Raw genomic sequence first — 12,829 nt, 5'->3', positions numbered from 1 at the left:
GAGCCTGCTTCTTCCTCTCCCACTCCCCCTGCTTGTGTTCCCTCTCTCGCTGGCTGTCTCTATCTCTGTCAAATAAATAAATAAAATCTTTTTAAAAAAATCGTAAGATCTTTGGGCTTGTATTTCTCTTCCTGAGGGGAGAGAAGACAAACAGACAATCATCTGAGAAGTCAGAACTTATGTACCATAAGAAACTTTGAAATACTGCTCTTGGGTTTCAAAGGAAGGGGAGAAGAATTGCAAAAGATCATATTAATAACGAGATGTTTTAAAGAAGGAGCTATATTGACGAGTGCACTGAACACTGAACAAATACGCAAAGAGCGAAATGGAGGACTTTGTTTAGGGCACGTGGAGCACATTCAGGTAGGGCGGTGGTAGAAAGTGAGGCTAGGATTATATCGTGAAGCCACTATTTTGGTATGCAGGGTATTTATATGGGAGCTAAATTGGTACAGATTTCTCCTTTAAAAAGTGTGAAACAGGGGCGCCTGGATGGCACAGCAGTTAAGCGTCTGCCTTCGGCTCAGGGCGTGATCCCGGCGTTATGGAATCGAGCCCCACATCAGGCTCTTCCACTATGAGCCTGCTTCTTCCTCTCCCACTCCCCCTGCTTGTGTTCCCTCTCTCGCTGGCTGTCTCTATCTCTGTCGAATAAATAAATAAAATCTTTAAAAAAATAAAATAAAATAAAAAGTGTGAAACAGGTAATCCATTTTTAAGAATATTTTTTAAAGGAGATTAACTTAAAATATATAGCTTTTTCAGCATCGTGGAAGTAAAAGGGCGTAGTGATTTATGTGTTTTCATTCGTAAATGTATTATTACCTATACCTAGTGTTAGTTGCCTGGTGTCTTTAAAAACGTGGGTATTCCTTAATCCCGTGCTCCCTGAATGTGTTGGCTGTTTGTCTACAGGCAGAGAATATATTTGAGTGAAAAGAGATAGGATGTCTTGGGTTAATTCTTATTCACAACAGCAGTGCCTGGAAAAATGTTTGCTGGAAAAAATTGCCCTCGGTTTCTATTTGCCCCACACCACCTGATGGGGCCTGCTGACTTCGTGCTTACCTGTAGTGGCTTCTGCTGGGATCCTTCTGCCTGCCCCTGAGCTAGGCTCCCTGTTCACCCACCTGCTGGAATATCAAAGAGCACAGCAGCAAGGCCCGTGGGGAGGGAATCCCAAGCTAGGGCAGGACGGTTTGTAGAGAGCCGGGGGTGACAGTCACAGCCAGCTCCTCAGAAAACTGTTTCCCTGTGACCCTTACTGGTATCACTTTGGATTACTCCTCTGCCTGGCACACATGAAAACTACTCACTCATGTCCAAATGCCAGACTTGTTGCAGAGTCCAAAGCTTAAACTTACAAGGCTGCGGTAAAATAAATTCAGTTCTTCCATGGCTGCCATGTTCCATTCTCGCTCTGACTCTCCCACCTGTTAGGATGCCGTGGCCTGCAGAGAGAATGGGAAAGCTGGGCTTTAAGTAGCTTTCCCCTCTATGCCACTCCGGTTGCCGAGCTCCATCTCCACTTTCCCTCACTCTGGTCCTAGCCTCCCCTCCATGCCAGAAGATAGCAGGGTTTCTCAGCTCACGATTGTACTAATGATAGAGCTATGCAGCCAGGCCCAGCCGGTGAAACGCTTCATTCCACGTGGGTTAGTAGCAATATCACGGGGACTGGACCTAGAGTTTGTTGTCATTTGGTGGTATTTTATAAACAGCCCTGGGCTGTGACTAGGCATTGAATACCATGCTTGCAGTTTTCCATTAGGATTGCACTAAGTACGTTTTCTTCTAGACTTAGTCTTTAAAATGTTATTCCAAGAGGAGTATGTGATGCTTGTTAACTTTTGGAACTTTTCTAGAACTTTAAGATAATGACTTATTGTACATCACTGTAAATGATTTGTATTATTGATGTTTCATGATTTATTTTTAATAAAATTGTCACACTGTTCATTTTTCCCCCAACTATAGGTATGGAACAGGCTGTTTCTTACTATGTAATACAGGCCGCAAGGTTGGTTTTCCCAATTAAAAGATTGAAAGCCTTCTTTAACTTCATATAAATAATGCTTGAGCATAATTTGCTATTAAGTTACTTATGATTCTGCAGATTTTGTTTAATCTTTATTAGGGTTTAATTTAGAGCTTTATAAAAATGATGAAAATCACTAAATTTAAGTGGCCCTAGTAAGAACTATTTTAGGTTCTTTGTATTTTTTACATGTGTTTTTGATTTTTGGTGGAATATCTATACTAGGACCATGTCAGATTCTTAATGCAAATCTAATTTGGAACAAAGGATAAACATTTTGTACTGTTTAAATGTATTGTCCTTAATACTGGTAATTTTGACTGTTAATATTTATTTTTTTAATTGTTACATATTTATTGAATTATTTTTGTACCTAGGTCATCTTACCTTTAAAAAATATTCTTTTGTTATCTTTTTATTTTCCGGGCTACTGAAATATTTTTCTCTTTCCTACAGTGTGTATTTTCTGAGCATGGCCTTCTGACCACAGTGGCTTACAAGCTTGGCAGAGACAAACCAGTGTATTATGCATTGGAAGTAAGTACTTTTCAATCAATATGAGTAGTATGGCAAACAATCAAAGCCAGTGAAAATCATGAAAACTGAAAAATCTCAGGGTTTTTTCTTGGCATTTGGTTGAGTGAAAGGAACCCGGGACTGAGCTGGGGTCAGGACTCCCAGGAGATCTTGAGTATATGAGCTCCTTGGTTCTTTCACCAGTCCCTTGTGGCACCTCGTAGCCACTTGGCAGTGTAAGATTTTCTATCTCTGAAGTTTAATGAAGGGGTTGACTTGCTCTCCAAGTATTTCTGTTAGCTGGAAAATTCTGTGTTTTTTAACTACAGTGCCCCAGTGTTCCAAAGAGAGCCACTGGGTGCAAAAGCAGAGGAAATCTCTTCACGTGTCTCCCCATAAAAATGAATTCTGTGTCCGATTTTGATGTGGGGAAGAAAGTGAGGAGATATATGCTATGTTTCAGCAGAAGTATTTGTTTCAAACACATTTGTAAATTCTAGTAGAAATATACCAGTCTGTCTGTAGGGCATGGTGAATTTATACTAGAAACATTACTAACTTTTATTGGTAAGGTCAAAGAAGCAGAGTTCTTTTTATCAGATCAAATACATTCTCTTTTTTTAAGATTTGATTTTTAAGTAATCTCTACACCCAATGTGGGGTTCAAACTCAACCCCAAGTCACATGCTCTACTGACTGAGCCAGTCAGGCACCCCACATTCTTTTGTTGTTGTTGTTGAGTATAGTTGACACACAATGTGACATTAGATTCAGGTGTACAGCTTAGTGATGTAGCAAGCTTACACATTCGACTCTGCTCCCCACAAGTGCAGCTCCCATGTGTCCCATACAGCGCTATTATAGTGTCATTAACCGTATTCCTTATGCTGTGCCTCTTATTCCTGCGACTTACTGATTCCATAACTAGAAGCCTGTGTCTCCTTCTCCCCTTCACCCATTTCACCCATCCCCCCCATACATTTCTTAAAGGCATCTCTTTACAGTTCATTTTAAATGGTTCCCTTGAAATGTACAAATATACAATTGATCTGAAGGCTTACTGAGGCTTGTTTCCTAAAGTATCTGATAATAGTTTGGTCACAAGTGTTAGACTTCTGTTTATAGTTCAAACATTTTGTTAGTTGCTCTGCCTAGAGCATGAAGAATTTATTTCAATTTTTTTCTTGCCCCCTCCTGACATAAGCACTGTGCTCTCTCTCCTCCAACCCCTTCTGTATGGTTAATAGAAGCGTTTGGGAAACACTTGGTCTGCGTAATAATGGTATCATCTCATTTTTCAAAAGTTGAATTCCTATAAGCCCTGTCCTGCTCAGTTTCCCCCTGTGGAAAGTGCTTAGTACAGAGCTGGGCACATCGAATATCTACTATGTATTAAAAGTTACCTGTAGCAAGTGAGTAAGCTGCTCTTTTTTCCTTATACTGGAGACAGTCAGTCATTTAGAAGTAGAGATGGCTTAGACCTGGAAAGGGCCTCCGGGATAGGGCTTACCTAGTCTTAACTTCCCTCCCAACACGAAGAGCCTTCTCTCTTCTTTCCTTCACCAATAGCCCTCCAACTTCTGTTTGAAGATAGCACCAAAAACTGCTTCTTACTAACACCTCTACCACTAGACCTGGATCAACTGTCAAGAACATTCAAATACTAGGGGGTGGCTATTGCTTTTTCTGGGTCTTTCTACTCCAGGATAAACTTCCCCAGTGCCCCGATGTCATATGGTTTCTGGATGCTTTCTAGTTCTGGACTCCCTTCATTAGATGCATTCCAGTTTGTCAGAATCTTCCAGAATGGAACAGAATATTCTACGTGTAATCTGACTTGTACTAACTAGTGTGATTTATTCCTCTCTGACCATAAACACTGCTTCTGCTACTCTAGCTTGAGAGTTCATTAATTTAGTCTAATAACCCCACCATTTCATGGGCTCCCGGAGCAGGTGTTAAAATATCTGGCTCTTTTTCAAATGACTCACTGTCATGCCACATCCTCTCCATTCTGTATTTCTGCAGATCTTTTTTTTTTTTTTCCTCTTAAGTAATCTCTACACTCAAGCTGGGGCTTGAACTCATAACCCCGAGATCAAGGGTCACATTCTTTACCAACTGAGCCAGCCAGATGCCCCTGCAGATCTTTTGTTAATCTATATTCAGGTCTTTGCTTCTTCCTGTCAAATTTCATGATAGTGGTTTCAGCCTACAGTGACACAGTCTAGATTCTTTTTCACTCTTTACTCTGTTACTTTTCCAGTTTTGCATCATCTGGAAACTTAACAAACATATGCTTTAAGATTTTGTTTCAGTTCATGTAGTTTTTTAAAAGATTCAGAGAATTTTAAAGCTGAGAGGGACAGTAGATTAGACTGACAGACAACAGGCTTCGCTATGTCCTCACAAGGCATTTGAGAGTAGGAAGTGAAATTGGAGTCACTTGGCCATGATCACTTTTGACAGCTAGTTAGTAGCAGATCCAGGATAAAAATTCAGGTTATTGGACATCAAAATCTAGACCCCTGGCCAACCCTCTGCCATCTTCATTCTCCCAAGTCCAGTTTTTTCAGTGCATCCCGGATATGTGCCTTCTGCTAAGCTAGCAGCCTACATGAGCCACAACATACACACTTACATACATGCGCACACACACACATTCACAGTAGTAGATAGGATTTTTTCTTTTCTCCCTGCATCTTCTCACTTTTTGTTTCAATTAACAGACATGTAAAAAAATTGAACCAAACCAAAAAAAGAGGGCAAAGCATGAAGCTACATTGATTGGTAAAACTTTTTCTCAGATTCCTGCTAATCCCACTTGGTCACACAACTTCCATTTTTTGTAAGTGCTTACAAAGTGTATATTTAATAATCATTTCTTTAATTTGGCAGATTGTTAGGGTTGGCAATCTGAGGTAGAAAAATAGACTTTCCATTTTTTAAAAACAAACTCTAGCTGTACATCTTAAGTCTTTTAATCGTGCATTATCCCTCTGCTGATTTGGAAGCAACATCATGCATTTCCTGTTGTTGTTGTTGTTGTTGTTGTTGTTGTTTTGGGTTTCTTTTCTTTTCTGGGTACCTTTAAATTTTGAAGATATTATTTTAACCATAGGGTGCCTGGGTGGCTCAGTCTAACTCCATCTCAGGGTCATGAGTTCAAGCCCCACATTGGGTGTGGAGCCTACTTTTAAAAAGTGTATTATTTAATTATATATTTTCTTAGCAGTGTTCAGAGTTGTTTAGTAATTTGAATGTCCCACCCATGATGATGACCTCAAATGCTTTTCCTCTGGCACCTCCACCAGCAATCCTGTCATTGAGTTTAGTTTTTGTTTCCCCTTTTTCTTCTTCTTTTTTTTTAAGTAGGCTCCTTGCCCAGCGCCAGGCACGCAGGGCTCAAACTCAATGCTGAGATAGGAGTCTCAGCCCAAGACGCCTAACCACCTGAGCCACCCAGGTGCCCCTCCCCTTTTTCTTAAGCAGGCAATAATTAGTTGTATTTTCTTATCAGTAGATAGTAAACCATACTTAATGGCTTATTTTATCATTTTTTGTGTCCAGTATCATTTCTTTGAGGTCAAACCTTTTATGGCCCTCCCCCCATTTTTTTCTTGCAGAGGGGAATCCTTTTGTGGTTCTCTTATAAGAGCCTTGGGTGGTAAGCTTGTTCCTTTTAGGTTTGTCTTTATTTTGCCCTCTCTCTGGGGTGGGTATAAAATCTTAAGTGAAACCCTTTGTTTCTCGTATATCCCTTCAGGCCATTTTTATGCTAATGAGACCTCTGATCTAAATGTGGTTTCTCTTACAGATAACCTGGCTTATTTTCTGGGGATGAGGGGTATTTAACATGTTCCTATCACTGATGTTCTACACTTTACTATGATGTGCCTGGGTTTAGATTTGATTTTACTTATCCTGTTAGATAAATTGGATAGACATCTGCCTTCAATTCTAGAAAATCCTCAGCAGTTCTCTCTTTAATGCTGTTCTACCATTACCTCCAGCCTCTTTTGCAATAGCTATTGTGTGGATATTGGAACCTTTCAACCCATGTCTCCGACTCTAAACTGTTCTTTTCTGTATTTTTCATCCCCTTCTCTGTGCTGCATTCCTGGCTAGTTCCTCCCTACCTATACCTTACATTCCAAATTCTTTTTTAAAACAAACAAAGCAAAACAAAACTTTTTTATTGTGAAATATAAAACACATACAGAAAGATGCATAAAATATCAATGTACAGCTTGACAAATGATTATAAAGGGAAGACCCATGTATCCGCTACCCAGGGCAGGACACAGAGTACTGCCAGTGGCCAGGAACCTGTGTGCCCCTCCCACTCACAGCCTCTCTCTCTCCCCTAAGGTCACCAGTGCCCTGACTTTTATTATAATCACTTCCTTACTTTTCTTTATAGTTCCAACACTTAATATGTACAACCCTCAGGACACCTGGGTGGCTCAGTTGGTTAAGTACCTGCCTTCGGCTCAGGTCATGATCTCAGGGTCCTGGCTCTGAGCCCCTCATTGAGCCCGGAGTTGGACTCCCTGCTCAGTGGGGAGTCTGCTTCTCCCTCTCCCTCCCCCCTCCCCCCACTTGCACGCGTGCTCTGTTTCAAATAAAATCTTTATTAAAAAATATGTGCAACCCTCAATACCAGAGTCGAGTTTTACATGTTTTTAATACTTCGTATATTAAAAATAGAAAAGAGAAAGTGAGAGAGACTGAGTCATACAGTATGTATTTTTGATGTGGCTTCTCTCACGAAACATCACATCTGTGAGGTTTCTCCATGTTGTTACGTAGAGCTTTGACGTCATTCCTTTTCATCACCATATGAAAATGCCACGGTTTGTATTTGTCCAACTGTTGATGAGCTTTTAGTTTTCTCTTTTCGTCTCTGATAGAAAATGTTGCTATGAACATTTTTGTATACCTCTCCTGTATACATCTTGCTGTAGGAGTAGAATTTGCAGGCGGTAGATTATGTGTATCTTCCCTTTGAGTGGATGACGCAAACCGTTTTTCACAGTGGAGGCAGCAAGCTACGCTGTCCACTACAGTCGTCTCCTCCTCTTGTCTCTTCTAGAGTCGATCTCCCCTATTACACTCTTAAATTTCATTTAAGTAACTTCATTTCCACCAGTTTTAACTGGTTGTTTGTTCATATCCACCTGATCTTGTTTTATTTCTCTTTTCTTTTGATTAATGATTTCATGGCTTTTTTTTTAATGGAAATCATGCCTTAATTTATCTCTTGAATTCTTCCAGCAGTGACTTATTTTAGAGTCCTTGTCAGAGTGGAGTGAATTCTCTTCCGGTTCTTAAGTTTTGTGGGCTGATTTCGTGATAATAAATTTCTTCGCGTGTTTTGGAATTTTTACTTCCGGTCTCATCTTCTATTAAGCCGAGGCCTTTGTCAGCAAATAGTTCTCTGTACACAAGCAGGAGAGCGCCACCTAGCCCCTGGCTTCAAGCATTGAAGCTGATTCTCCTCCTTGTCTTACGCAAGCCACTTTGGACCCCTTTCCTCTGGAGGAGCCGGTTTCTGGCCCCCACTCCTGCTTCCTGACGCATACAGAAAACCGAAGCAGAACCCCCTATGCTTGTGGTCTCAAGCCCTGCTCAGTTGTGCGTTTCTGCTTCTGGCCGCCTCGACCCGGCTCGGCATTTGAGTCAGCATGTGTTGTTTAGGTGTTCCCTTTTTACATTTTACCCTGTTAGCCTCTGTGTCTAGAGCGGAGGGAGGGGATTTTTAAAGTGCAAACTCACCATTTCTGATGTAGACATCACCAAGAGAATTTTTTTTCCCTTTCTTCTCCCTGGCATGTGATTCCTCTGGGCCTGATATGTCAACCTCTCTAGGTTCCTATTTTCAGTATCAGTAAAAAGGAATTGGAACACATGATCCTTGAGTTGTTCTAAGACTTTATTTTTTTAAGATTTTATTTATTTGTCAGAGAGAGAGCACAAGCAGAGGGAGCAACAGGCAGAGGGACAAGCAGACTCCCCACTGAGCAGGGAGCCCAATGCAGGACTCAATCCCAGGACCCTGGGACCATGACCTGAGCCGAAGGCAGACGCTTAACCAACTGAGCCACCCAGACGTCCTGCTCTAAGACTTTAAACTCCTATTAAATTGCTTCAATTTGTCCCACTCTTTCGCTAGGAAATTTTCCTTTTTTTCTTTAAAGATTTTTTTTTTATTTTTAAGTGGTCTCTACACCCAATGTGGGGCTCGAACTCACAACCTGGAGATCAAGAGTTGCACGCTCTACCAACTGAGCCAGCCAGATGCCCCCACTTTTTCTTAGTGGTGTAAGAGGTTGAAGCAAAATAGAGCAGTTGAGTAGGTCTGCCTTTTCTCTGCCGTCTGTTAATAGGACACCATCTTCCTTAAGCTGTGCTTCTCCCTTCTGTTGTTTATCTTTTTCTAAATATTATTTCACAAAACAGAAATCCTTTGGGGGCCTTTAATATTTATGAAGTCGAGATTACTTAGGATTTGAGACTTCCACGTTCTGTACTGTGTCACTGAGATGCAAGTTCCCTGAGGCCACGGTACTTGTCTGTCTGCCTCATCACTCTGTTGCAGCAGGCTCGCGTGGACTAGATACTCAGGAAATATTGTCTGCATACCAGATCTTATGCCATTTTTGTCTTTTTAAATGTGAGTTTCAAAAAGGGCTTCTGTATAGGCCCTCTTGGTTTCTTTAAAAGTCTCTTCCCCCATCTCTTCTTTGATATGATTTATCATTATAGCATTGAGATTTCCTTTTTAGAGTTTTTCATCCTTTTTTTAAAAGATTTTGTTTATTAGAGAGTGAGGGAGAGAGAAAGAGAGCATGAGCAGGGGGAAGGGGTAGAGGGAGAGCGAGACTCCCCGCTGAGCAGGGAGCCCAACACAGGACTCAATCCCAGGACCCTGGGATCATGACCTGAGCCGAAGACAGATGTGTAACTGACTGAGCCACAGGCACCCTGAGTTTTTCATCCTTCTTAAGCCAGATATTCCATTTTTGGTATGAGCCTATGTGTTAGTTATCTATTGCTAGCTAACAGTTTTACCACAAATATAAGTGGCGTACAACCACTTATGTCACGAGGCTGCAGTTGAGGTGTTGGCTAAGGCTCTGGTCTCATCCAACGCTCTGCCTCCTTCCGGGCCCACTCACGCAGATTATTGACTGAATTCAGTTCCTCGTGGTAGTAGCACTGTGGTCTTCAGTTCCTTGGTAGTTGTCAGCTCAGAGGCTGCCCTCAGTTCCTAGAGGCCACCTGTAGTTTCTTCTCACATGAAGACCCCAGCAGAGGACCCCTCTGCTTTCTCAAAGCCAGCAAGGAAGGGAGAGAGTCCAGACAACAGCCATGATAATCTTATAGAGCTTGATCACGTATACTTCATCACGTGCCTCCCATCACCTTGACACGTGCTGTTGCTTGGAAGCAAGTCCTGAGTCCCACCGTGCTCAAGGAGAGAGGCTCCCACACAGGCATGAACACCAGGGGTGGGCACCAATGGAGGCCACCTTCATTAAGAATCTGTCTGCCACAGCCTGTAAACGTGGTTCATGGACTTTTGTAATATACCTTCTTGGAAAGTATACTTTCTGAGCAGTAAATGCTTTTTATCTTATTTCCCTTATTACTGAAGTATTAACAATATAGATTACATTTTAAAAATCATGCTCCTCAATTTAACTCTAGGTTTCTGTTCTCCTATGCAATTAAAAATGCTATGGAGTTAGATTTTGCATTCATAATCTTATACAAATTAAGTACAGTATAAATTATATACAGAGATACATATTACTGTCATATACACAAACCTATATTTACCGTGCCTAATGGATGATTTTAAGCAATTTAAGGATAATCTTAATTTTACATAATTTTTCTCCATACCCACTGATTTTAACCATAACTGCCTTTGATATACAACTACCCCAATCCTGAATTATCTCCTTTATATGGAGACTGTTCATGGCAAGAAGCTCTCGAGGAAAAGTATATTTGCCTGCTATGATATTACATCAGATCGACTTTATCATTTATTTATTTGTTTTTGTTTTTTAAAGATTTTAGTTATTTATTGGACAGAGAGAGACAAAGTGAGAGAGGGAACATCAGCAGGGGGAGTGGGAGAGGGAGAAGCAGGTTTCCCACCGAGCAGGGAGCCTGATGCAAGGCTCAATCCCAGGGTCCTGGAATCATGACCTGAGCCGAAGGCAGACGCTTAACGACTGAGCCACCCAGGTGCCCCTATTTATTTGTTACTTATTTATTTTTAGAGAGAGAGCGTGCACAAGCACAAGCAGGGGTGGGGGGAGGGGCAGAGGGAGAGGGAGAGAGAGAATCTTTTTTTATTATTATTTTTTAAAGATTTTTATTTTTGTGCGAGAGAGAGGGCACACACGTAGGGGGAGCAGCAGGCAGAGGGAAAGAAGCAGGCTCCCGGCTGAGCAAGGAGCCCAATGTGGGACTCGATCCCAGGACCCTGGAATCATGACCTGAGCTGAAGACAGATGTGTAACCAACTGAGCCACCCAGGTGCCCCCTACTTCATTATTTTTAATCTGCTCTTCCCATAGCCTGTTTCTTAGCCTTCCACTTTCCAGACTATGTATTTAGTTGGGTTTTTTTTTTTAGATTTTATTTATTTATTTGAGAGAGAGAGAGAGAGAGAACACGAGCGGGGTGGGAAGGGGCAGATGGAGAGGAATAAGCAGACTCCCCGCTGAGCAGGGAGCCTGATGTGTGCCTGATCCCACGAACCTTCAGATCATGACCTGAGCTAAAGGCAGATGCTTAACCGACTGAGCCACCCAGGCGCCCCTAGTTTTTAAATGATTTATTCTTCTTGTCCTGTTCGTCATCTCATTTATTTTTCTTTATACCTTCTCATTTCTGTTATGTCTTTCTTAGAGTAAAACTATTCAGCTTGCATGCACCTTTCTCATAGGTCATGCCTTCGAATGAGAGTTCATTCATATTTGTAGACAATACACTAAAGTATTGGATCTTTATATTTAGGATATAACTGACAATAACTTATTTAATAGCAAGTAGACCGTCACCTTCTATCATTTTAGGTTTCTGTTCCTGTACTGTTTTTCCTGCCTGTCTTGAAAGTAATATACCATCTTCCACTTTATCCCCTGCCTCTGAATTCAGAAGACCACATCTTTTGTGAATTTGGAGGTTTCTTTCATTTTTATTAATTTTTTAGAAGGCTAAAAACCATGTGTTATGTCCAGGTGCCAAAATAATATTCTTATTTCAGATAAGTGTTTTTAATCTACCTTTTATTTTCTTACATTGAATTTATTTTTTCACTTAAAACCAAACACTCCTATATACTTCTGATGACCAAATTTAAAATAATTTTTTTCTGGAGCCTTAAGAGTGGTTTTGTATTTTTTTTTCTTTTGTTTCAATCTAAGTAGTGCCCTCTGGCTCATGACCACTTACTTTTCTTCAAAACCTTGATATTCCTGGGGCGCCTGGGTGGCTCAGTCGTAAGTGTCTGCCTTTGGCTCAGAGCGTGATCCTGGTGTTCCAGGATCGAGCCCCACATCAGGCTCCTCCACTGGGAGCCTGCTTCTTCCTCTCCCACTCCCACTACTTGTGTTCCCTCTCTCACTGGCTGTCTCTCTCTCTGTCAAATAAATAAAATAAAATAATAAAAAATAAACCTTGATATTCCTTTTGCTAAAACAATATTGCTTCCTCTCCAAAAAAAAAAAAAAATCTAAGCCTATAGCATGCTGCCTTTTCAATGGAAATGAGGTTCATCGGCATTCGGTTTCCCAAAGTATAAAGTTCCACTAGCTGATAACCACAAAACCATTCCGCTAGACTTCCACCCCAGCAGCTGTTTGAAGTTCATTAGTTTACTCACCTAAAAATACTGAAAATATTTGCGTTTCTTGGTTAGATGCAATTTAGGCCCAGTGTCTTTTGAGAGTATAAAGAGAAAGGGACACCTGTTTCTTGAATTAGATCTAGAATTGTGCTGTCCAATATGGTAAGCCACTAGGAACATGTGGCTAGTCCAAATTGAGATGTGCTGTAAGTGTAAAATATATTCCTGATTTCAAAGACTTAGTACCAAAAAATCAAATACCTCAATAATTTTTATATTGATTACATGTTGCAGTGATAGTATTTTTAATATATTGGGGTAAACACAGTATATTACAGTTAATTTAACCTGTCTCATTTTACTTTTTTAATATGATAGCTACAAAAGTTAAATTACGTATG

The 12,829-nt window shown here is 40.8% G+C and overlaps 1 protein-coding gene across 6 annotated transcripts in view; it reads left to right on the top strand.

Annotated features, from left to right (window-relative positions):
- GK (glycerol kinase) overlaps positions 1–12,829 on the top strand; it is a 71,409-nt gene that overhangs the window by 44,778 nt on the left and 13,802 nt on the right. For all 6 annotated transcript variants that reach the window (XM_040633238.1, XM_040633224.1, XM_040633232.1 and 3 more), the window contains 2 exons: positions 1,981–2,023; positions 2,498–2,578. In XM_040633238.1, the coding sequence (XP_040489172.1) occupies positions 1,981–2,023; positions 2,498–2,578 (124 nt within the window). The remainder of the gene's footprint in view (positions 1–1,980; positions 2,024–2,497; positions 2,579–12,829) is intronic.

The sequence above is a fragment of the Ursus maritimus genome (genome assembly GCF_017311325.1).
Source record: "Ursus maritimus isolate PB19 chromosome X unlocalized genomic scaffold, ASM1731132v1 scaffold_X1, whole genome shotgun sequence".
Lineage (NCBI taxonomy): Eukaryota > Metazoa > Chordata > Mammalia > Carnivora > Ursidae > Ursus > Ursus maritimus.
The sequence above is the reverse complement of the archived record's forward strand: the minus strand, read 5'-3'. Positions and strand labels throughout refer to the sequence as shown.